General features: G+C 45.5%; 1 protein-coding gene across 3 annotated transcripts; it reads right to left on the bottom strand.

Annotated features, from left to right (window-relative positions):
- Positions 1-368: 368 nt before the first annotated feature.
- Positions 369-24864, bottom strand: FKBP1A (FKBP prolyl isomerase 1A). Of its 3 annotated transcripts, none has more exons than XM_065521687.1 (5): positions 24701-24864; positions 24576-24623; positions 6775-6902; positions 3530-3694; positions 369-1482 (listed from the first exon to the last, which is right to left on the bottom strand). In XM_065521687.1, exons 1-4 carry the CDS (start codon positions 24735-24737, stop codon positions 3566-3568), a joined length of 342 nt encoding a protein of 113 aa, XP_065377759.1. In that variant the 5' UTR covers positions 24738-24864; the 3' UTR covers positions 369-1482; positions 3530-3565.
- Positions 24865-24968: the final 104 nt, after the last annotated feature.

Genomic DNA, 24968 nt, shown 5'->3' with positions numbered 1-24968 from the left:
GACTGTGACTCACTTCTCGAAAGTGTGTTGTATCTCCCACTTCTCTAACCCAAGAACACCCAGCATAGTACTCTACCCAGAACACATATTTAATAAACATTTGGTAACAGGGAAGGGGATGTTCCCTGACTATCCCAGCTTGCCCTTCAGGCAGTTCCTTTGATACAAACCTACCCCACATTCCCCCTTCTCCTCCGAACCCCAACCCCTTAATAGCCAGTGAGGAAGGATGTTCCCTGCTGCATTCTTCTGCCAAGACAATCTTGAAACTACATCCCCACTGCCACCCTCCTTCACCCTGCCCAACCCCATCCCCCTGCACCAAATGGCAGGGGAGGCACTTGAAAATAACCACCATGACACAGAGCTGAGAAAAGCCGGCATAAAGCACTTTTATTGCAATAATAAAACTTGAGACTCATATATGGTGCTGGGGGGAGGGGGCAGCAATGATTTCTCTCACCAAATCACTACACAGGACAGCAAAGGGGAGAGAAGGGGCTGAGGGAGGAAAAGCCAGGAAACTCTGAGATCAGCAGAGGGAGCCAAGCATCAAAAAACAGGAGATGCTGAAGCTGCGATGACCAGCATCATTTTCTTAAGAGAACATTCAAGGATTTGTCATGATGGCTGGGCTTTCACTGGGTGTTAAGTCTACAAACAGCACCTTCAATTGAAACTGTCAATTAAAGTTCTTAAGATTTAGGAAGTGGTGGAGCTTGGAAAGTTATGAGATTACAAAATTCCTGAAAGTCCATTAGAAAAACCACAGGACGAAAAAAAATAAAAACAAAAAAAATAAGCCAGGCCACAAAGAAGGCTTCAGAGGTCCCTGCTGGCCCAGGGACAGATACCTGTAGTGTCCAGCATCGCAGTGAACATGATCTGCTTTCAAAGGCAGAGGGTTTAAGGGGAGGATGGGGTGGGAATGGTGGAGGCAAAGGCTCTCCCCATCCCCACCTCAGTTTTAGGTAGGGCTTTTAATTTAACCCAAGGACATCTCCCAACTTGGAGAATAATTCAGTCCTCAACAGCGCCTCAAATCTGCTATGGCTTTGCAGCGCAGCAGCAAGAATGTTTAATATATAATAGATAAAAATTTCATCCAAAAAATTAAAATAAAATATTCTTGCAACCCCCCCAACACCAATTCCTATTCTAACGTTAACCTATCACTTGTGCTGTTAATACTTGACCATGTACTTAACTGGAAATCTATATCCAAAAGACTGAAACTGAATCTTCACCCCAAAATGAAAACAAAATAAAATGAATAACTTGAGGTTTATGGCATATAGTTTAGGTAAACACACATACGAGGAGAAAGGGGAAGAGGAAACGGAGGTGTCAGAAGCAAAGCTGAGTGACAGAACACATTCAGTCAGGGCAGATGTCTATACAGAGTGGAGTGGAACACCAGGAAAAGCTCCACATGGATTCATGTGCACACGTCTGGAGGCACCAGATCCCTCCATGGCAGATCTGTTGGGGACAGAAAATCTGTGAGTTTCCAGCAACTCAGTGTTCTTTGTGTGCAGTGGTGGCAGCCATGATGCCATCTGCCACGCCAAATCCCTTCCCCAACAGCTGAGCAGTCTGAGACCAAGCCACTTCTATTCCAGCTGGAGACAGCCAGAAGGCCTTGGGCTGGGTCCCAGGTGAAACAAACTTTCTGCTTAAATTGATGTGTGTGTTTGGTTTTTAATCTAAGGTTAAGTTTGCCTTGCTAAGGACAGCAGGAGGGCTGTCCACCCATGCTGCTGACAATACAGTTCCCCACTATCATTGGGTCTCCAACTGTGCTACGTATAGGCATCACCTGGCAGCTTTAAAAAACTCTAAATGCCTGGGTTCCACTCCCAGTGATTATGATTAACTGGCTTAGGGTCTGACCTGGGTATCAGGAAAGTCTTAAAAATTTCCCTGGTGACTCTAATGTGCAGTCCAGACTGAGAATAAACTGGTCATTCATAATGTTGAGTATACTGGGAAAATATCTCCAATATTCATGCATTCACTCAACTTAAAACTTTCTGGGTTTGCCCTTGGACTTTCCTTCCAGACTCTTGCAAGAAGCTGAAACATTCTTTGGCAGTGGGTTGGGAGGGTTACTCAGGGTGACTTGTAGCCTTTATCCCTCTCTCCCCTCCCTCTACCTCATCAAGTTTACAGAAAGCCTGTTCCCAACCAGGAAAGTAATTCCAAGGCTCCCTCGAGTACAGTTATGTTCAAAAAATGACTCAGCTCTCAAAGAACAGGAAAGGGAGTTTGGCCTAGGTGTAGACCTTTGGGCAGACAAAGGCTCTCTGTAAAGTGCCAGGGATTCCCTCCCAGCAGCAATGACAGGTGAAGAAACCAGAATTATCAAACTTAACCAGGCCTGTATTACCGAGGTATGTGTGGTTCAAACTGAGAAAGACAGTTTAAAAAGCCCCTCCACTTACACATACCCGCATTTTGTCTGTGTATAAACAAAATTTACATGTAAGTGCACAACAGGACAAGGTTACAAGTAGCTGTGACTGCCATCACAAATAGGATGGCAGCCATTTGTTGTGGCTTTCAAACAAAAGTGTCCTCACCCAGGCCTTGGCTGTGGCCCTCTGGTTCCTATGGCAGGAGGGGAGCTAATATAAAGGTCTGGGGCCAGTTGGAAGGAAGCCAATAGCATTCACGTGCTTAATGATTCTAACACTTACATGAAAGCTATGTGCTATTAGGATACTGAGTTTAGTTCCTAAGAAATGAGGGTAGAAGAGGGGAAAATCAGCAAACAGGATCTGGTCCTACTTTGCCATTGCCTGGATGTGACCTTGAGTAAGGCCGTTCTCTCTGGCCGTTTCCTTACTGTTGCACAATAAAGGTGACGCAGAGGTCCATTAGATCCCTTCCTAGAACTGTCTGATCCAAGAGCATCCTTTCAACTTCACAAGTATCCTCTGGCTTCATTTCTCCACTTCATGCACTGATAACAAGCTGGCTTGGGGGCCTCAAGTGTCCTGGGTGTGGACCCTGAGCAGGTGGACTGATGCAGTAATGTCTCCCTCATACCATCTAACAGGCAGTAACCACAAACGGCAGTGAGGAGAGAGCTGCAGAAGCTAGGACATGATATTCATGTTCAGAGGACTTTTTCTTCCCCTGTATCTTCTAGAAACACAGGGTAGAACAAAGTCATTCATTAAGAGTCTTATTTCCAAAGAACTAAAATGTTGGCACTACAAATTTGGCCTACATTTCCGTAGTCCTCAATTCCGTTATAATTTATAAACTACATGGAAAAACACTTCATTTAAACAGCTGCCATCTCCATGAGTTCAACAAGGAGCCAATTCCTTTCCTTAGGGTGACCAATTTTTACATTCAAAGCATATACTAATAACAATGAAAGGATACTCAATACAGAAAGAATGCAGGGAGAAAAACAGCCTTGTGGTGTTTTTTGCTGTCTCTGCTGCCCATCAAACACTGGGCATAACATGGGAGGAGCAAAGGTAGTGAAGGGCCCTTCAGCATTCCATTTCCTTACCCAAGAACAGGGAGCTAAGGGAGGAGGCCATTCCTGTCATTCCAGTTTTAGAAGCTCCACATCGAAGACGAGAGTGGCATGTGGTGGGATGATGCCTGGGTGCCCAGTGGCACCATAGGCATAATCTGGAGATATAGTCAGTTTGGCTCTCTGACCCACACTCATCTGTGAAAAGAACAAGGAAGACAGACTCAGCCGGACACACGCCCCAACTGTCTCTGTAAGAACAAGAGCTGTTTACCTAGGTGTTCCTTGGCCAGGATGGTTGTGACTTTCCAGTGACTTTGCAGCTGCACAGGCATCACCACCTCCTTATGCAGGACTTGGAGGTTGGCAGTCAGATTCCATGACCCCTGCATCTCACTCCAAGAGGTCCAATGGCAGTTCAAAACCCCTCTTGACTCTCAGAAGGGTCAGGCCCTCAACCTTTCTACCCAAGTCTTAATGATTAATGCTAGGCAGGTAACATTCCAGATGTCTCACCACCTAGTCCCCTTCAGTGGTCACTCAAAGGACACATTAAGTGACATCTATGCTCTTCTTGAAAAAGGAATACTCCATATAGGAAAACTTCAAAAAAGACAGTATGATTTTCTGGGCTACACAATAGCATGTACTGTACACCATTTGTGAAAATATTGATATACCTACAACAGAAAATGTCTTTGGAAGGACATACCAGACTTTTGCTGTGAGGAGAACGGTATGGATAGTGAGTGACCAGTAAGGACAGATTTTTACTTTAAAAAATATATTTGTGTATATTTTCAGTTTCAAATTAAATACACAAATAAGTATAAATTTCTACTTTCTGAACAGTGACCAGGTTCTCTGCAGTATTTCCATCTTTTGACTTCTCTTTGCTTTTGGTCTCCATGTGTATGTTCCTGGCTTCCCGACTCCACCGGATAAAGGATGAATAAAGAGCAAGCTCCAGGCTGTGAAGTGTCTAATCCTTGCTCCCCCCAGAAGTTGGGACATTTGGAGAAAGGTGGTAAGGATAGTGAAGTATGGCTTTACCTTGTACAATTCAAAACAATCATATACCTTGACTCAGCAATTCTATTTCCAGAATATTCTGCTAACAACTCAAAAGTCCATCATAGAAGGAGTGGTTTCATAGGCACATCCACACCAGGGATTAGTCATTAGAAAGAACATAGTGGTGGCTTTAAATGTATTAACATGAAAAGATGTCCAAGATCGATGAAAAAAAGCTGCCAAAATAGTCCTTGTGGCAGGATTCCATGCCTGCAAACATGTAAAACCAAAACAATATCAAAAGGAAAGGAAAAGGGGCACAAGTCAATCTCCCCTTCTTCCTGTGTTTTTAACTCACTTGCTGAAAAAATACGCTGCGAAGAATTTAAAAGATGTTTTATGTAGATCTCAAACTACCCAGACTTCTCATAATTGACAGGGCTGTGACTGACCCCAAAGCACCAGTTAAAGGGGGAGTCAGGCATCTGTCCAATACTCAACCATGCCTCTCCAAGCCTGGGAAGTGAAGTATGCTGATAACACTATCTCGATGGCAGATATAGCACTCAATACATACAACGCAGTGATTGTTCCAATGCTGGAACAGTCATAGAAGATGGGTTGTGGTATGAACAATGGCTGGCATGCAAGATGGGGGATGGGCTACAGATCCAAGAGCCAGCCAGACTAGGGAGACAGAGGCAAAAAGCTATGGTTGGCAAGGTTTCCCAAGGGAAGTAAACTACAAAGCCTCTTCCTCACACTGCCAACCCTCTGCCCTGCAGGAACAGAAACCCAGACACCTGGGAGTGGGAAGGCTTCAAGTTCCTGAAAGTTGAGCAGTTTATTTGGAGATAAATCAGTGGTATTTTATAGAGGAAGTAGAGCAATGTGTATTCTGGAAAAGAGAGAGACAGAAATCTCTCTTTTCATCTTGGTTAAATTTCTAATTCTCCTCAGTGAGAGGGAAGCAGACTAATTACCCATCATGCAGAGCCTAATTATAAAGTTCCCTGGGTCTCAGGTCACTGAAAAACATCCCTTTACCTGGTTAGAGCCAAGGAAAAATTCCTAGGTTTGATGGAAAGAAAGAATCCAACTAAAATTTGGCAACCCTGGGTCCCTATTGTCTCCTGGGAATTTTGTAGCGTTGGCAGAACAAAAGCTGTTTCCACAAATGGGGAGAAAAGAGATTAGGAAACACACTCAAGACAAACAAAAGGACTTTCTGCCTAAGTATGTCCTCTCAGAAGTGGTCTGACAAAATATGGTTAATAGTAAGATAAACACAAATTAAAACTGATGTCATTTTTTACTCATAGTGTCCTGAGGCCAAAGATTTAACAATACACTGTGATGCTGGGGCTGGGGAGGAGATTGCACCTTCATAGCCTGGTGGTGGCAGTCCAGACTGCAAACCCTAGAGATGGCAACTTGGCAAGACCTGTCAAAAAACACTACACACAGCTTTTGAGCCCCTCGACCCCACTTCTGAGAATATGTCCTATGGCAACATGTGCACACACAGAAAATAAAGTCTGTACAAGGTGAGTTATTGCAGCATTGTTTATAATAGCAAAATACTGGAAATGATTCAAATACTCATTAATAGGGCACTAGCCAAGTAAATTTTAGCACACTTACATAAAGGAATACTATGCAGCTGTAACAGAGCTTACTCCTCTTTTTTGAGATGGAGTTTCGCTCTTGTCATCCAGGCTGGAGCGCAGTGGCGCAATCTCAGCTCACTGCAACCTGTGCCTCCCAGGTTCAAGCGATTCTCCTGCCTCAGCCTCCCAAGTAACTGGGATTACAGGCACCTGCCACCACGCCCGGCTAATTGTATTTTTAGTGGAGATGGGGTTTCACCATGTTGGCCAGGCTGGTCTCGAACTCCCGACCTCAGGTGATCCACCTGTCTCGGCCTCCCAAAGTGCTGGGATTACAGTGGCGTGAGCCACTGTGCCCAGCCTACTCCTCTTTTATGTACTGATATTGGGAGTGTCAAAAATGCATTAAGTGAAAAAGTAAACTGCAAAACAGTATGTGTGTGAAAGCAAGAAAAAAGTTATGTTTTTATACGTGCTTAAACGACAGTACAAGAAGCATTAACAACAGGTGCTTCTTGTGGGGATATTGGTCAGATGGGATGGGATGAGACTTTTCACTTTTTTTATTTTTGAACCGTAGAAATATGCCACCTATAAAAATAATATAAAAGGTAAAATACTAGGAAGCAAAACAAAACAAATGAGAGAGCATACCTGGGCAACCCCTTCTTCCCAGCCTCGGATCACCTCCTGCTTGCCTAGCATAAACTTAAAGGGCTTGTTTCTGTCCCGGGAGGAATCAAATTTCTTTCCATCTTCAAGCATCCCTGTGAAAAAGGCCACTGTAACATGAGCAACAGAGTAATGACATAAGGCAAGTCAGAGACCAGCAGCAGAGCACTCATCAGAGATGCCAGTGCTGAAGAGTCTGGCAGGAACTGCGGTACATAGGGAGGGTTTCCTGTGACCTCACTGGGCATCTAAGGAGTTGGGGTAGTCCTAACTCCAGACCTGTGAATGCTCTTCCCTGACTCTAAGAAATTAAGTCATCTACAAAAGGACTCCATGTACCAGAGGTGGGTGGCAGTCCACCTTGTTCTGGAGATGGGGAGTATAAACTTCCTCCTGCCTTGACTCTCCTAGCACCCTGTGGATTTTCTCCCCAACTAAAAATAACTGTGGTCCCTTGAGGTGCACACAATGACAGTGCAAGAAGCAATATTCCTTCCCAAAATCCCCCATCATCTTTCACATGTAATGTGTTTATATATTGCTCCGCCATTGTTCAGTGCAGGCAAATCCCCCTCCACCATCTGCCACCCCCATGGTCTCCTCTGTGGTTCACTAATTGTGACCTACACACATTGCTGCTCTCCAGGCTGTGTGTCAGCACTATGGGATGTGATAAGAGGAAGCTGTAAGGCAAGCTTTCACCCGCATTCTAGTGAAATCAACAGGGAACCTGGGGCATAAAGCTGGGCCCTTGTAGTCTGGTTCCTGAGTTGTCATAATTTTCCTGGGAAAAGTAAAAACCAACCTGGGCTGAAGTAGGGAAATGAAAGAATTTGTGCAGCATTCATCCCACTTATTTTATCCAGTGCTGCCCCAGAAAACAATCTGTGCTCATTTTTGCACAGCTAATCCTTTGTAACAGAGAAAACTGAAGAGAACAGCAATACTAAGGAGGTTGAAATGGTTGCCCTTGAAGAATTAACTCAGTAAACCCAGCCAACTGCTAGCAACTCTGTGGGCAGTAGTTCCACTCTGAGTTACTCTAAATGGGCTAGGCGCTTTCCACACGTGAACTAATGCAATTCTTTCTCCACAGCACTATCCCCATTTCACAGATGAAGAAACTGAGGCAGACAGGGAGAAGTGAAGTAGCTTGCCAAAATAGTAAAACTACATTATAAATTATAAACCCAAATACCATGCTCCTTCTACTATCCCAGTTTCCCAGAAGTGGGACAAGCCACGACGGCGCCTTCCAATAAAAGGGGAACTCCAGAGATGCTATGAGAAAAGAGGAACAGACATCTGCAATAGATATCTGCAACTTCCTTTTCAAAAACACCATCAGCATTGCTTTCTCAGGAAGCCGCTGCCAGCCTATTGTGATAGCTGACACTGAGTTCCTGAAAATTCTCTAATTAGGATCCCAGATTGGAGGGTCAGCCAGTGGTTAACATATAATGGACACAAAACTGATTTTATTGGAAGACTGGGGGTGGGTACTCACCATGGTTCTAAGCATTACTCAGAAAATCCATTCTGTTGTGTAAGAGTTTAGGAAAAAACGAAAATCCTGACAAAATCCCAACCTAAAAAACAGTGTCAACACTTGTAAGTAGGATGGGGAGGCAGAGATGAATTGGCAGCGTTATCACAGCTATTGGACTATGTGGACTTTAACAAAAGAAGAAACGGGTGGGGGTTGGGTGGTGGTATCTTAACAGAGCAGGAGTAGAGACGGATGTCCTGGGGGCAGAATGGGTACTAATGCTGCCTGGACCTGGGAGCTGAGGACTAAGGTAGACAGGAGGGCGGGGACCCGTACCTGCTCCAAGGAACTGGTGCCCCTGAACTGGTGAGCTGGGGTATGCATTTAGCTCATTCGTTTACCAGAATGCAGTCACCACCTGATGAAAGAAATGACTAATGGCAGGACTTGAACAGTTCTCTATAAACAAGTACCTGGGAGAGGAACAAGTCTCCAGGCTCCACAATACCCACCAAACACACTGCCTTTACCCGTTTCAAGCTACACTTCTTACATGGAACCCAACCCAACCAACCTCAGAGGTAAGGGTGAAAGCAGGCAATCAACAGCTATGATTCTCCATTCCCTGGCCAGGCAGGGAGCCTTTCCATCCACCCTCATGAGACCGCTTATAACAGAAATAAGGAAACCAACTCCAAGGCTCAGTAACCCACCCAAGGTCAGAACCACTGAGTGGCAGGGCCTGTGAGCCACAAAGAAGACTGAAAACCAGAAAGAGCTTCTCTCTGGTCTGTGTTATTTTAAGAAAAACATGCCCATAGGGGCCACCTGGAACCAAGGCTGTGGCACCCTCACCTTCCTTTCTAATTAAACATCAACTTCCCAGGAGCACAACAGCCTGGCCCAGCAGATGAACTGGAATCAATCTAAGCCTTTCCCCTATGCCAGGGCTGGTGTGGGGTAGGCATATGGGCCAGTTTGGGCACTACTTTACCTGCTGTGAAGTCTACTGGGATCTTCCAGGAAAGTCCTACCTCATTAGTAAAAAGAAAAACAAAGACTCAGGAAGAAAGTTCCTGCTCCCCCTGTTGAATGTTGTCATGTAAAGATAAGATGTTTGGAGCATGGCAGTCACCCTGTGACTGAGAAGGCCAGGCATACCACAGGGCGGTCATTCCAGTGCTCTCAGTCAGCCCTAAACCACTTCCCTCAAGACTCATGTTCTGAGGTGATTGAAAGTGTGCTCTAAAGGTAAAACTATGGTGACAGTCAACAGCTCAATGATTGCCAGGAGTCAGGGGTAGAGGGAGGGAAGAACAGATGGAACACAGAGAATTTTTAGGGCAGTGAAAATGTTCTGTATGATACTATATATAATGGACACATGCCATTATACACTTGTCCAAACCCACAGAATGTACACCACCAAGAGTGAATCCTAATGCAAACTATGGATTTTGGGTAATCATGATGTGTCAATGCAGGTTCGTCAACTGCAACACATGTGCCATTCTAGCGGACAGTGTTGATAATAAAGAGGCTATGCATGTTCAGGGGATATATGGGAAATCTCTGTATTTACCTCTCAATTTTGCTGAGAATCTAAAACTGCTCTTAATAAAGTCTTACAAAAATAAAGAAGTCTGCTTTGCCTTATATTGGGTCTTCAGTTACCTGCAGCCAAATGAACACAACTGGCATGAGGTAAACCTTTATTTGACATTTAGTGAGCACACTATAATATAGTGCTGTCACGAGAGGAATAACAAAGAAATGGAACTCAACAACCAAAACCACAAAGCTATCCCTGATCTGTGACAATGAGATCAGTGTCTCATGTCAGGACCCAGTACACATACCCACATTTTGTCTGTGTATAAACAAAATTTACATGTAAGTTACTACATGGAATATACTTCTCATTTTTAAAAAGAATGCTGATTGTGACCCACTAAATTTATTTCATGATACATTAATGGTTCATAACCCACAATTTGAAAAGTACGGTATACCTATAAAAAAATTAGCCTATTTCTTGCCAAACTTGAACACGGCCCTGACCTGTGCAAGATTGTATTTTGATTGCAATGAAAACCACAGGGTACTGAGACAGACTCCCTAAACTTCCTTTTTATCCCTGATCAGATGCAATGCCAGGCAACCTCCAGACACTACATGCATCAATGTATCAATGTTGCTTTGCCTGAGGTGAGATACTTCAACTCTCTATCTGATTGGTACCAGACTAGGAGCACAAGGCGGGACACAGCCTGAATCTGCTGCTGAGCCAGCATGAAGATGTGTATGTTCTTCAGTGGAAACTCTGGCTCTGTGTGAGGATGCCTGTCTAACCCCAGCTCTCTTAAGCCTATCTTGGACACTGAGGGGCAAGCCTCTCCCTAGTATTTTAAAACCATAAAAGCCAGGAAGCAGGATTTCTAAGTAAAGGAGCTTTAAGCAGGACCTTTGCCTAGGATCTTAATTTTCCTATGCTACTTTGGATGCTCTGTTGTCCCTGGGAAAGGGGCATGAGCCTTGCTCCAGAATTTCAGACCACAGTCACCAACTGTCAATCTCATCTACTTTCTAAGGAGAAATCTTCACAGGGAAGGGGTGGGTGGTGGCAGTGGTGTTGGGGTTCCTCAAGTCCAAGGAGAGGATTTCCCACAATCGAGTCCGAAAGCTAAACAATAATCCCCAGAAATGGGTGGGGTGGTATGTAATTAAGTGGGTGTCACACAACTGGCACAAGCTATAGGACAAGGAGAAGGAGGGCTTCCCCAGTGGGGAGGAACAGGCCACCTATCTACGGCCGTAAGTTGTCAAGCTGGGAGAGAAGGTGAAAGCAGTGTTTGTTAAGCTGGAATGAGTATGCATATAGTATTTTCAGGGGTAGGAATTATGCTGTTCAGTCTTTAATGTCAAAACAGGTAGTGAGAACTTCCATTTCTGGTCACGGTGGAGGACAGGGATCAGATTTGTTCCTGAAACAACCAACAACCAACCAACCCCTTCCTCCCTGCAAAAAGTCCCACAGAAACCTAAAAACCACCTAGACAAAATAGCTGCAACGATGGTTTATAGGACACCAGACATCTGTAATGAAGAACAACAATCCTGAGACATGGGAAACAAGGCCAGCCCTATATCCTTGGGATTTTCCAGGGACAGGGACCTGGAGTGGAGCTCAAGGCACCTAGAGTCCATAGGACAGAGTACCAGCAGGACAGAGCTATACAGAGATCCCCAGAGATCTACAGAGGGTCCTCTTTGAGTATTCAGCAGAGTCCCTCTCGGTGCATGTATCTGAGGGAACTACTCAAGGCCAGGAAAAGAACTATCCAAAAGGCTTAGAGGAACAGTATCTAGCGCTCACACAGGGCTGCGATTACTGCTTATTACCCCCAGTCAAACTGGAGAAGTTCATGATTGACGCAGCACTAGACAGAATACTCAGGAAGATCTTGCCTATAGTAGGAAATAATCAGCCCTAAACTGAAATCTAGACCTACCTAACAAATCACAAAAGCAAGACTCACAAGCATCAAACGGTTTCCAAGTAACTTAAATGCTTCTCGGTATAAAACTCAGGTAAATGTATAGGAATAAAAATATCCAGCACCCCAAAAGGTAAAATTCACACTGTCTGGCATCCAAAGATTACCAGGCATGCAGAGAGGCAGAAAACAGGACCCACAATGAGGAGACATATCAATCAATTGAAAGCAACCCAGAACTAACACAATGTTAGAATTAGTAGAGGAGGACCATAAGACTCCAACTTTCAGAGATGAAAACTACAATATCTGAGATGAAAATTACATTGGGCTAAAATGACAAAATATCCACACATAACACAGTAAAAACTTTACACCATTATCAAGCATTAACTCAAAATGGATCCTAGACCTACATGTTAAGTACTAAACCTATCAAATTTATAAAAGAACACATAGGAAAGACATCTCTGTGACCTTGAGTTAGGCGAAGATTTCTTAGTATGATGTCAAAAAGCACTATCTATAAAAGAATAAATTGAACTTCATCAAAATAAAACAATTTCTGTACTTTAAAAAGCACTGTTAAGAAAATGAAAGACAAGCCATACATTGGGAGAAAACTTTTGTAAAGTACATATTTGATACAGGACTTATATCCAGAATATAACAAACCACCAAAATTCAACAATTAAGAAAACCAATAAAAAAGGGCTAAAGATTTGAACAGATACTTCACTGAAAAGGACAGAGGGCAGGTAAGCATATGAAAAGATGCTAAACATTCTTAGTTATTATAACAATGCAAATTAAAACCACTAGGAAATGAATCTACCACCACTGATTAGAATGAGTAAAGCTAAAAAGACCGACCACGTCAGGTATTAGTGAGGATGTGAAGGAACTGGAATTCTCATACACTGCTAGTGGGAATATAACAAAGCTTCAGAAAACAGTTTGATAGTAAGTTAAACATACACCTCCCCATATGACCCAACCATTCTAATCTTAAGTATTTATCCAAGAGAAATAACAGGCTATGTCCATAGAAAGACTTGTACACAAATGTTCAACTCAGATTTATTAGCAATAGCCAAAAACTATAACCCGAACACCCACCAACGGTGGTAAATACAAGTATCTATACATAGAAAATTATTTAGCAACAAAAAGGAACAAACAATTGATACACTGGACAATACAGATGAATCTCAAAATAATTATACCAAGTGAAAGAAGGCAAACAAAAGAGAACATACTGTATGATTCCATTTATATAAAACTTGAGAAAATGCAACGAATCTACACTGACAAAAAAGTACATCAGTAGTTGTTACAGGAAGGTAAGGAGGGGTGAATTCAAAGGGGAACAATGACACATCAAAATTTATGAAGCTGTACATTTTAAAAATGTGCAGTATACTGGATTTCAATCGTGCCTCAATAACTTTTTTTTTCTTTTTTTTTTTTTGAGACGGAGTCTCGCTCTGTCGCCCAGGCTGGAGTGCAGTGGCCGGATCTCAGCTCACTGCAAGCTCCGCCTCCCGGGTTCACGCCATTCTCCTGCCTCAGCCTCCTGAGTAGCTGGGACTACAGGCGCCTGCCACCTCGCCCGGCTAGTTTTTTGTATTTTTAGTAGAGACGGGGTTTCACCGTGTTAGCCAGGATGGTCTCAATCTCCTGACCTCGTGATCCACCCGTCTCGGCCTCCCAAAGTGCTGGGATTACAGGCTTGAGCCACCGCGCCCGGCCAATAACTTTTTTAAAAAAGGAAAAGAAAAAAAAGTAGGCAGTGGCATTTACTAAAATCCTGTATATGTTTAGCTCCTACATCCACACTGGCAATGAATGAAAAGTGCTTCCTCTCTTTGGGGAGGGAACAGGTAAAGCAGGCAGCAAGTCAAGTCTCAGCAGTTGCTCCAATTTTAACTCTGGAGATCACTTGTGCCAGGAGTTGGAGCCCTTGAACAGTGAAACCACCTGCCAAGTTAGTGCCGTAATTTCCTAGAGAAAGCGTGCCCTGCTGAGAGAAGGCAACTGAGGTTACAGTGCAGATGCGACAGCTGACAGTCTTTAAACTCTAAAGGCCACTCAGGATAAAACATCACAAGCATTGCCTTCTAACTGCAGAACTGACCGATTTCATTCCTGGTCATACAAGCCTATAACTCATGCCTAAGAAACTGCCTGGAATAGCTCCATATTCTTGATTTCAAGTATATAGTCTTGGCTCTCCTGACTGAATGCAGCCCAAGCTCATAGACCTGGCCTGCGTTCTGTGTCCTGGTGGCACTTGTGGTGCTGGTACTCAAAAGTACTCTTGGATTTGCTTTACTTGCATGATTTTAAAGAACCAGAAGGACAAGCATGAGGCCTTCATATTCAGACCTTCATCCCTATATGGTAACCAGAATACGAGGGGTAATCACAGAATGGTAGTCTTGTCTTTAAGAACCTTTAATTACTAATCAGTGAGAAAAAATGTGAAAATGTGCTCCAGTTAAAAGTACAAGACCATGAAAGGAGCCAAAGCTATGGCTGTATACAAAGGCTGTTGATGTCATCTTCGCCTGGGTCTCCTCCCGAACTGAAACCCTTGGAAAGGGAGCAAAGGGTTTAAAAAACAAGACCATGCAGAGAGTCTCAGGTCTGTCTACCACACAGCAGCCTGCTCTTTCCTGTTGCTTATCAAGGAATCAGCAGAGGGAGACCTGGCCAGCAGCTCCTGGGCAGCAAAGTATCTCCAGACTGTGTTCCTGGTGGTTGGCTCAAGCCACTGAAGCAGTGGTTAAGACTCCAGACCTAGAGATTCACAAGGACCACTGGGATATTATTTCACTAATAACCCAATAGAAATGGAGTCACTTCTAGGGTACTCTGCTTTGGGGAAAGGCAGAATCCCATATACCTTCTACTGGGTAAGGAAAGAGGACTAAAGAAGGCACCTCTACAGCCTTACGGCTTCACTACTTGTAGTGAAAGCTCATGACTCACAATGCAGTTTATAGTTGCTCATGAATCTTTGCAGGAGTGTTTCCTATAGGCGGCATTTTACGGGGACCAAAATATGAGAAGTTTCAAGATTAAAAAACAACAACGACTAAACTAAACCAAAAATCAAACATAACAAAAAACCAGAATATCCTAAGCCCCAAACCTTCAAAATAAAATAAAGTCCTTGCCATTTATAGTTTGGAGAGGGACAAAGGACTTCTACTTTCAACACGCAGGTGAATTTCTTAACGACAAAAAGTACAATGAGGCCAGCTACGGAGGAGGCTCATGCCTGTAATCCCAGTGCTTTGGAAGGTCAAGGCAGGAGAATCACTTGAGGCCAGGAGTTTGAGACTGGCATGAGTTTGCGACCAGCCTGGGCAACACAGCAAGACTCATGTCCCCAATCCTGTTTCTGCAAAAAATTAAAAAAAAAAAAAATTAGCCAGACATGGTCCTAGCTACTTGAGTGGATGAAGTGGGAAGATCGCTAGAGCCCAGAGGTTTGAGGTTACAGTGAGCTATGAGTGCGCAAGTGCACTCCGGCCTGGGAAACAGAATGAGACTCTGTCTCTTAAAAAAAAAAAAAAAAAAAAAAAGTGTAATGGTTGAATGGATGGAGGTATGGGGAAGCCAGTATTTTTCTGCAGCTTTGCATTTGAAGCCACTCAGAACATTCCCAGATGGGTGTACAGCTCCAGGTCTAATGGGTTTAGCTGTTGGCTTTCCCTCTTATTAGATACAGAAGCTCTCTTAACCACCTTTTACTTAGCTGCCTTGCTTGGAGACTCATAAAACTCAAAGCCTTCGTACCCTAGCATGGTGAAGAGCACTCCCCTCATGCTTTAGTCTCTAGCTCATGATCACTCCTTCATTCCCACATGAGTTCTATGTTCACAAAGGGAGGAGTGGTTAGCTGTGTTTGTCCGCAAATCCATTTATGGTAGCTATATTTACTGTGTTAAAGATAATATGATTAAATAGTATGTAAATCAATAAAATGAGTGTGAATACAAACAATGGTTCTAGCTGACTGCTGGGAAAGACTCAATAAAGGCAAGTCACTAAAAAACTGTTGCTAGTGAATCATATGGGAGACTACATTTAGAGAAAGAAATCTTAAAAATCTGGAAAGGTTTGGTTTTTAAATGTTCTCACAATAGTCTTTGCTCTACTTTTAAAAAGGTCAAATTGGTTTTTGCCAGAACTGTGATGGAAAACTCCACTAGCAGAGCCATACTTAAAGATAAAGACATAGTCCTTTAGCAAATGATTTATGTTAGGGTTTCAAATAAAATATTTATAGAAGGTATGTCACTTTTATGTTAGCGTACCAACTACCTACTTGTCTCAACCATGATGGGTAAAAAGGGATTCTACATTTAGATAGGCAAAAGATACAAATTCAAATCTTACATTCTTATTCCATTTCTGGGTCTCTGTGGCTGCATTCCAGCACAACCTCCCTGAAGTGGCGTTCTGAGAACTCCTTACAAGTGAAGGGTATGACCAAAGGTCCAAGTGTCTACCCAAAGAGGGAACCAACTCACTCTCACTATCATTTTCCTGAGATCACAAACAGTGCAAGCACATTTCCCATATACGGTATGGAAATGCTTCTAACCTTTGGCTAAATCCCTTTAGATCCTATAACCAAAAGTGTATTTTCAAAGGCAGGACCCATGATGGGAAGAATATGCAGGATCCAACGGCAATAAAAAGAACAGACCAGAATGCATGCCCTGTGGGTGTGTCTCTCCATTTTCCATTGTAATCACAACATAAATAAGAGGGGCTACTACCACATTATATCGCATGGGGAGGGGGAGAAAGAAATACCACTAGGCTGGGCACGGTGGCTCACACCTGTAATCCTAGCACTTTGGGAGGCTGAGGCGGGTGGATTGCCTGAGCTCAGGAGTTTGAGACCAGCCTGGGCAACACGGTGAAACCCTGTTTCTACTAAAATACAAAAAATTGGCCGGGCATGGTGGTGTGTGCCTGTAGTCCCAGCTACTTGGGAGGCTGAGGCAGGAGAATTGCTTGAACCTGGGAGGCAGAGGTTGCAGCGAGCCAAGATCGCACCACTGCACTCCAGCCTGGGCGACGGGGCGAGACTCCGTCTCCAAAAAAAAAAAGAAATACCACGTAACAGTAGCTAGCTGGAGGTGGCAGAAATATGCAGTTTCTATAGGGTATAATGGTTAAAAGCATGAGTTCCGGACCTCTGTTAGAGACTATTATTACAACTCCCTCCTTGGTCTCTCTGCTTCTGCCCTTGCTCTCCTGCAGTCTAAACCTGACACAGCAGCCAGACCCTACTACCCCTCGGCTAAAAAAACTCCTGTGACTCCCCATCTCAGGAGATAAAGCTCCTAAAATGGCCTACAAGACACTCTTAAGAGCTGTCAAGCCTCCGCTCCTACCACCATCCCTCTGACTTCACCTCTGATTACTCTCATACTTCTCCAGTCCCAGAACATTGCTTCCTTATGTTCTACATACACACCAGGGATACCCCCACCCGTGGGCCTTTGCATTTGCTGTTCTGCCTAAAATGATATTGCTCAAATAGTCACATAGGTTACATCCTTACCTCCTTCAAGTCTTTGCTCAAATGTCACTTTCTCATTGAGGCCTTTGCCAATCTAACTAAAATCTCAACCTTTTCCTATTCCCTCCTTAACACTTACTAGCTTATACACAACAGTCTTGCTTATTAATCACATTTATTATGTCTTTTCCACTACACTGTAAGATGAAGGCAGGAACTGTGTCTTCTTCACTCCTAAATTATTGGTAGCCAGGACAGTGTCTTGCACATAGCAGACATTCATCAAGTACTTACAGAAAAATCAAAACCCTTTTCTCCTCCTGAGCTGTGTATATACTTGGAAGATGCTTTCCTCCTGCCTGACTGTACCATACACACCAAAACTAGATGGCACTTCCTCCAAGAAGTTCTAGCCTATAGGTATAGATTGCTTGAGGTACTTTCATTGTAACTGACCATTCCCTACAGGGTAAGCACCTTAAGAGCAACACTGAGGCTTTGCCCAGCTCCCTATATATTCACTGAGTGACTGAGGGAATGCCTGGTCCTAACTGGCCATTCATTCAGTCACTGAATAGCTACTCTATGCCAAGACTGATGGGGAGACCCTGGAGAACAACACTAGTGTGGGTCTGGCCTCCTGGAGCCTGCAGTCTGTTGGGGAAACAGTAGATGTTTAACTATATGGATCCTGACTATGATGGGGGCTAAGAAAATAGATGGGTACATTGTTGCAGAATTAGAAGCATGCATGTATGCATGCAAAGTGTTACTTAAACTGTGCTATAAAGAACAGAAAAGAGCCTGTCATGCAGTGGGGAGTGGCGGCAGTGCGGTGGCACCTAAGCAAAGGGGCAGAGACCTCCATGTGGGAAAAGGCTCGGAGCATTCGAGGAACGCAGGCCAAGGTAGCTTGAGCTCCTGGGAGAGGAAGAGTAAATATAACAGGAAGAGACAGTAGCATCTAGGAACTGGTTATTTCTACCTCCCTGACTTTCTGCACTGCTAGAATACACCTGGTCAAAATCAAAGGGGTCCAGGAGAGGGAATGTAGAGACTTGGTTAAGCTTCTTAGCAGGAAAACAAAACAAAAAAACAGAAGAAAAAATAGAAGTAAAAATAAACAAATGTCGCCATGAGCACCAAAGGGAGAACTGGATGCTATGTGATTAAGTTATTCATAATAACCCTGGCTTCTTCCATGGGAAATAGCAGGTGACAATATTTTTAGAGAAAATTCCAAGGCAAACAAATGATTTCCAGTTTATGGATACAATAAACCCCTCAGTACTTCATAAAAATCAGTTTAAGCACTAAAAATGTTCTAGTTAAAACATCTGTGAGTAAATAGGTGAATTTATGGTATATAAATTATATTCAATAAAGCTGTTAGCAAAAACAAAAAGGTCATGGACCCTACTGAAAGGAACTAGAGATCTTTGAAAGATGGCTGACAATTGGACCAGAGTAGTGAAACCGAGAAATGGATGAAGGAATGGTGGGAGCTCAAAAGGTACTGGAGCCAGCTTGAAGGGCTCCTACTGGCCAAATTTAGGATGATATTAGCATCAAAAAGAGTAATGGGTATCACTGATCTTAAGGCCCTGACAAAAATTTTGAGCCCACAGTACAGTAAAAGCAAATAGAGGGGGGAAAAGTCACTTGCCCCCACTGGGAACGGCAACACCCCATCAGTTGACATTCATTTTTCATTTTAAAAACTGGTAATTAAAGCCTGGGAACGGTGGCTCATGTCTGTACTCCCAGCACTTTGGGAGGCTAAGGAGGGTGGATCACTTGAGGCCAGGAGTTTGAGACTAGCCTGGGAAACCTGGTGAAACCCCGTCTCTACAAAAACTACAAAAATTAGGACAGGTGGCATGCGCCTGTAGGCCCAACTATTTGGAAGGCCAGATGGGAGGCCGGGATGGGCGTCTGGGAGGTCAAGGCTACAGTGAGCCAAAATCAAGCCACTGCATTCCAGCCTGAGTGACAGACACACTGTCTCAAAAAATAAAAATTGGTATTTAAAGGGAAAGAATTAGCTTTACCTTATCTTATAGAAGAATAATAGCTAACAAATTTAGAAAGAATGAAGGAATTTTATAAATCAACACTTTGTGAATGCCAATTACTTCTTCAGGGGAGAATTATCAGAAGGTGTAAACACCACTAGGTGAAAGGCTGATAAGCAAGAGACCATCTATGGTTACCTAGGCACTCCACAAATCACTGCTAATTGCAAAGGGAAAAATGTTCCTTTACAAAAAAGATAAAATTTAGCGTCACAACTAGTGATGTTTCCCATGTGTGCTGAGGATGAAGTACTCACACTAAAATGTTTAAACCGAATCTATTCAGACATTTAAAACATTAAACATCCCGTTCAGAAAATCAAGGCAGGGAACAAGTTAAACAATACCATGAGAAAACAGTAAGACAGATGTGGAGTATTCTATAACTAGCCCGCTCTCTTTGAAGAAATCAGAGTTATTAAGAAAAAAACAGTGTAAGGACTCTTCTGGCCTGAGATTAGACATAACAATTGCGATGAGTGAGGCTCAATGGAACTGTGGTTTTAAAAAAGAGCAACACTTTGGAGACAACTGGGTAGTCTCAATAGGCATCTGCTTCACAGCAGGCATCATTACTCCCATTTTATAGACAGCATGTGGAAGCTAGGAGCTATGGGACAATTTGTTCAAGCTCTCATAGCCTGTTATATGGCAGGGCCAAGATCAGAACACAGCAAAGAACCCACATCCTCTTTGGGGATCACTGTCCACCTGGCACCACTTTTGCCCACTGCCTGAGCTGGCACTCTACACACCTGGGATACAATCAGTGTCCTGTTTCTGCCTTTGTCCCCAAAAGCCCATTGTCCACACAGTAGCCAGAAGGAGAGGGGGCTGTTAAAATCCAAGCCAGCCAATGGCTCCCACGTGAGTTAGAAAAACGCAACGTTGGCAGGGCACGGTGGCTCATGCCTATAATCCCAGCACTTTGGGAGGCCGAGGCAGGCAGATTATGAGGTCAGGAGATCGAGACCATCCTGGCTAACACGGTGAAACCCCGTCTCTACTAAAAATACAAAAAAAAAAATTAGCTGGCCGTGGTGGCAGGCGCCTGTAACCCCAGCTACTCGGGAGGCTGAGGCAGGAGAATGGCATGAACCTGGGAGGCGGAGCTTGCAGTGAGCTGAGATCACGCCAGTTCACTCCAGCCTGGGCAACAAAGCTAGACTCAGTCTCAAGAAAAAAAAAAAAGAAAAAGGCAACATTTTTATAACAACCAACGAGGCTCCACCATCCCCTCATCTCCTGCCACATACCCTCTCATACAATCCACTTCCTGTTTCTCTAACACACCGGTCTTCTTGTTGTTCCTCTAATGCACAGAGCAGGCTCCAGCCTCAGGGTCTTGCACTAGCTCTTCCCTCTGCCTGGGATACTCTTCTAGACAGCCCCACAGCTCCCCCTCCAACTATCTTTGAGTGAATGTTAAAATGCCGCTTTTTCAGAGGCCTTTTCCAATCACCCTCACGAAAAGCAGCCAACTTCCCCTCCCATCCCTCACTCTGCTTTAATCTCTCCACAGTGCTTCTTACTACCTGATGTGCCCCATGGCCATACTGTCAGTCTCCTCATCATAAGCAAAGCCCCACCAGATCAGGTCTTTGTCTATTTAACTAGCCACGTCCCTAGAGCCTGGCTTGCTGCTGTTGCTCAAAAAATATGTGCTATGGGAAGGCAAACAGTCTTGCTGCAGCCCCGCCCCAACAGTTACAGCCTGTGTGCCTCAAGACAGCACGCATCAGGGGAAGCCATCTGAGGCATCTCTGCTGAGCGTGAGCCTCCCTCCAGACAGATCACCAACCAAGAGATACCTAGCAAGGGAGTGGATGGAATAAAGCAGAGGAGAAGGGGGAACGAAGCTAAGGAAAGCAAGGGGCTTGAGGGAGACTGCAGCAAAGTGGCCACACCTGCCCTGCAAGCCTCAGCAGCCCTCTAGTCAACCTCCCGAGGACATAAGGTTGAGGGGCTCTTGGTTTGTCTCAGTTAGAAGCCGGGAGGCTACACCTGACTTAAACCTGATCCCAAGGACAAAATGTCCAGTTACAGTTACTTTTTAAGAAGAAAAAAGAAAACATTCCTTCAATCCCCTTGAGTTTGCTCTCACAATGGCAGGCACACGGCCTGCTGAAGTAAGTAAAAGAGGTCTAAACCTAGCTGTGTGCCAGAACAAGCTCAACAGTAAAGATGACAAAGCTACTGGAGGCAGCAGGGAGGGGCCGTGAGAATTCACTGGCTCCTAAAGGCACTTACTTGGCAGGTTACCTTTCCACCACCTCCCTCCCACCTCAATGCCTGTCATGCTCCTAGGAGATGCTTAGCTGGTGATAGTGAACTTTGTATTTTCCCTGTGGTACCACAGAGGTTGTGCACGCCTTCCTTTGAGGCCTTGCCCATGCTATGCTCTGCTAGAAGGTCACGGAAGTCACCAGAGGGACCCTTGAGAGTGGCATCAACGTGACTGACAGCCATTAGTGGCATTTAAAGCATCCACATGGTAAAGGTCAGTCTGTGCTTTGCATCCCTCTTTACTTACTTCCATCCCTTACTTCCATCCCTCTTTCTCTGGACCCATGCCCACATCAGCAGTAGTGGACACCTGGCAAGAGCAGACCGGATCAAGAGTGTTCACCTTACTCAAACTCTCCTTCTCAGGAAAAGTAACAATCAGAATTACAGCCAAGAAATCTGAGCCAGACACTCAAAAGAAGACAGAGAAGCTGGGCATGGGGAGGGGTGAGGGGTGAGCATGCAGGGGACTTCCACCACCCACCGGTTGGGAGAAGCAGAAAAACAAAAATCTCTTAACAGGAGACTACAGAGGCAGTCAGGCAGGAAACAAAACAACAAGCAAACAACGCCAAAAAACAGAGATGAGAACTAGGGGCATCATGATTCTTTCTTTCCCCTTCTTGGGGCCCAGTGGGCTTCTGCCTTTGAAAACCCCTAAAACGTTTATGATAATCTCCACCTTCTGATCATGTTCCCCCAGGATGGATTCTGTTCCCAGTGACTTAAAAGCCTTAACTGCTACAGATGAGATCTCACAGTGCCTACCCACTCCTCTCACGCCCCCATAGGTCTCAAACAGGTTATTCCTGGGAGGCTGGTGACAAAGACCCACGGGAACAAAGCCGCCAGCCTGCTCGAAAACAGTCTATTCTGTGAGCATAAGGCAGAGCTGGCTTCTCACTAAGGCGTCTTTATAGGGCTTATCAAAACGACACAAAAAAGAAAGCTTTTGTCCTAATGCATGCCAGGGTCCTGCTGCTGTTCTGGGAACATGTGGGTGGGTGCCACCCGCGAGGAAAACACAGACTTCAAGAGGCACTGGAAACCCTGATGGTGTTCTGGGTCTCATGACCATCTGTTCTCATAGGAAAAGGCTCCAGACATGCTGTGTGGGGATATTTCACCAAGAGGCATGGTGAAGTGCGGCACTGCCTACACGCTGGGGTCCAGTCCTGTTGGCAGCACCAGAACATGGGTGAGCATGAGGGGCAGACGTGGGAGTGGGACACATGCTTCCAAGCACCCCAGTGTGGCTATGTACAAGCTAGGGTGGGGAGGGGTGCGGCCAGAAGGCAGCTCCTCACGGCTGGAGTCCCAGTCTTTGCCCCAGTTGGCTGCGGAACTGAATGAACTGCCCACTCACCCTGGCACTGTAAACGGTTATTCTTCTCATCCTTCGGATCAAAAATCACCAAACGGATGCACTTTCATCTACCAGACCTCCCAGGCTCAGGTGCTGACTGTGGCCTACAAGGACAGCTATCTAAAACATCAAAAGCACTTTCCAGATTCTTTCACAGACATGAGACTGCTCCCCACAAAGATGGGTTTCAGTAACTCCTCCTTTGGCAGCATTTTTAAAGTGCTAGTCCTTAACTTCTACCTCCTGCTCCCATTTCTACCCATGGAGAAGGGCCATAGAAATAAAAGGGCATGGGAGAAGGGATGTTGGCTGCCTTTTCCTCTTTCCAGTGAAAGTCGTTTCCCTCAATAGAGGGATCCCTCCATGTTTCCATGATTTGGAAGGGAAAGGTGGAGTTTATTCGTGAGCAACCTGGCCAAAACTGCCCACAGCCTACTACCCAGGAGGAGGAAGAGGAGGAGAGGGAGTGGGAAAACAGGAGGAGGAGGAGGAGGAACAGAGGAAAGGGTGGGAAGGTTGAGAAAGGGGAAGGAGGAGGGGGAGGGAAGGTTATTCGTATCAACAACTGTGGCTACACCAATCACTCCCACCCTTGCAGGACCAACAGCCCACAGACACGGTGTCTCCGCCAACTCAGCTCTCGCCCTCCCCCCGTCCATACAAACCAGAACGACCTTGTAAGGGCAAGGAGTAAAAGAGGGTCCCAAGGCACATGACTCTGATGTTTGAATTCTGGCTGGGGAGGGGGAGGTGTCTAAAATTTCCTTTGGCTTATATTATCACTGTTTATTAGCCTCCAGATTCTTTATCTTTAAAATGGAGATGAGAAAAGTCTCTACTTTTAGAAGAGCTGGGGGACTAAATTACACGTGCAGCTTTCGGTCAGCCTGAGCCATCGCTACCACTAAGCCTTGGATTTGTAAGTGGCTCAAAAGTAAAAAGACGGAAAAAGGCTGTGCAGCTCTACTTCCCTGAAGGCCAGGAAGAGCCAAAGCAATGACTTAGGAAGTGGGATGTTTCCCCACCCGCGGCAAAGGGGCGAATTCCGAGTTCCCCGGAGGAAGCAGCAGCTCTGCAGACTCGCAATTACCTCGTCCTTATCTCCAGTGAAGGGAGGGATGGAAGTGGGGGCAGGGGCACAGAAATGGTACAAATCCTTCCTAATGGTCCCAGGCCAGAGCTCTGACCATTCCTGAAAGTGTGACCTTGGGAAAGTGACTTCGTCTCGCCAAGCCTCAGTTTCCTCATCTGTGCAGTGGGCAAAAGGGCAGCATCTAAGGTGCAGAAATGCTTCTGATGGGCTAGATAACGCCTAGCCCGCAGCCAGCGCTCACAACCGCCGATTCAGACCCGCCCGGGTTCCGCAAGCCCGGGGCTGCCCCTGAGCCACCGCCCAGGCCTCAGCCTCAAGCCATGCGGGCCTCGCCGCCGCCACGCCCCGGGCCCCCAGGCCTTGGCGGCCAGTCGCACCCGGGCTTGGGACTCTGGCCCAGGCCCCCACCCCGCCTGGCCCCCGACTCACCGGTGTAGTGCACCACGCAGGTCTGGCCGCGCTTCGGGAAGGTGCGCCCTGAGGAGACAGAGACGGGCACGGTGAGCGGATGCGCGCGGCGGCGGTACTCCGGGCCGCCGCGCGCCACTACTCACCGTCTCCTGGGGAGATGGTTTCCACCTGCACTCCCATGGCGGCGGCGGACGCTGAGCGGGCGGGCAGCGCGACGGGCGGCGTGGAGCGACAGCGACCTGGCGACAGTTCCACGGCTCTCCCTAGTCCCTCGGCTCGTCGCCTGCGCACGCGCACGCCCCCTCACGCCCAGCCCTGCGTGCGCGCCCCACACGGCGCGCACGTCCCGGAAACCCAGGCCTCCGGAAGAGGGACCGGAATCCCGGAAGCCCCGAGGCCTCCGGATGCAGC

Source organism: Macaca fascicularis, chromosome 10, assembly GCF_037993035.2.
Source record: "Macaca fascicularis isolate 582-1 chromosome 10, T2T-MFA8v1.1".
Classification (NCBI taxonomy): domain Eukaryota; kingdom Metazoa; phylum Chordata; class Mammalia; order Primates; family Cercopithecidae; genus Macaca; species Macaca fascicularis.
This window is presented reverse-complemented; position numbering and strand designations above follow the sequence as displayed.

What these genes read in the sequence shown, in the direction of transcription:
- FKBP1A (XM_065521687.1), bottom strand. Translation starts at nt 24,737, where the DNA reads ATGGGAGTGCAGGTGGAAACCATCTCCCCAGGAGACG. An exon ending in AACCATCTCCCCAGGAGACG is followed by an intron (nt 24,624 to 24,700) that starts GTGAGTAGTGGC and finishes CTGTCTCCTCAG; the next exon opens with GGCGCACCTTCCCGAAGCGC. An exon ending in GGGAAGAAGGGGTTGCCCAG is followed by an intron (nt 3,695 to 6,774) that starts GTATGCTCTCTC and finishes TTCTTTTCACAG; the next exon opens with ATGAGTGTGGGTCAGAGAGC.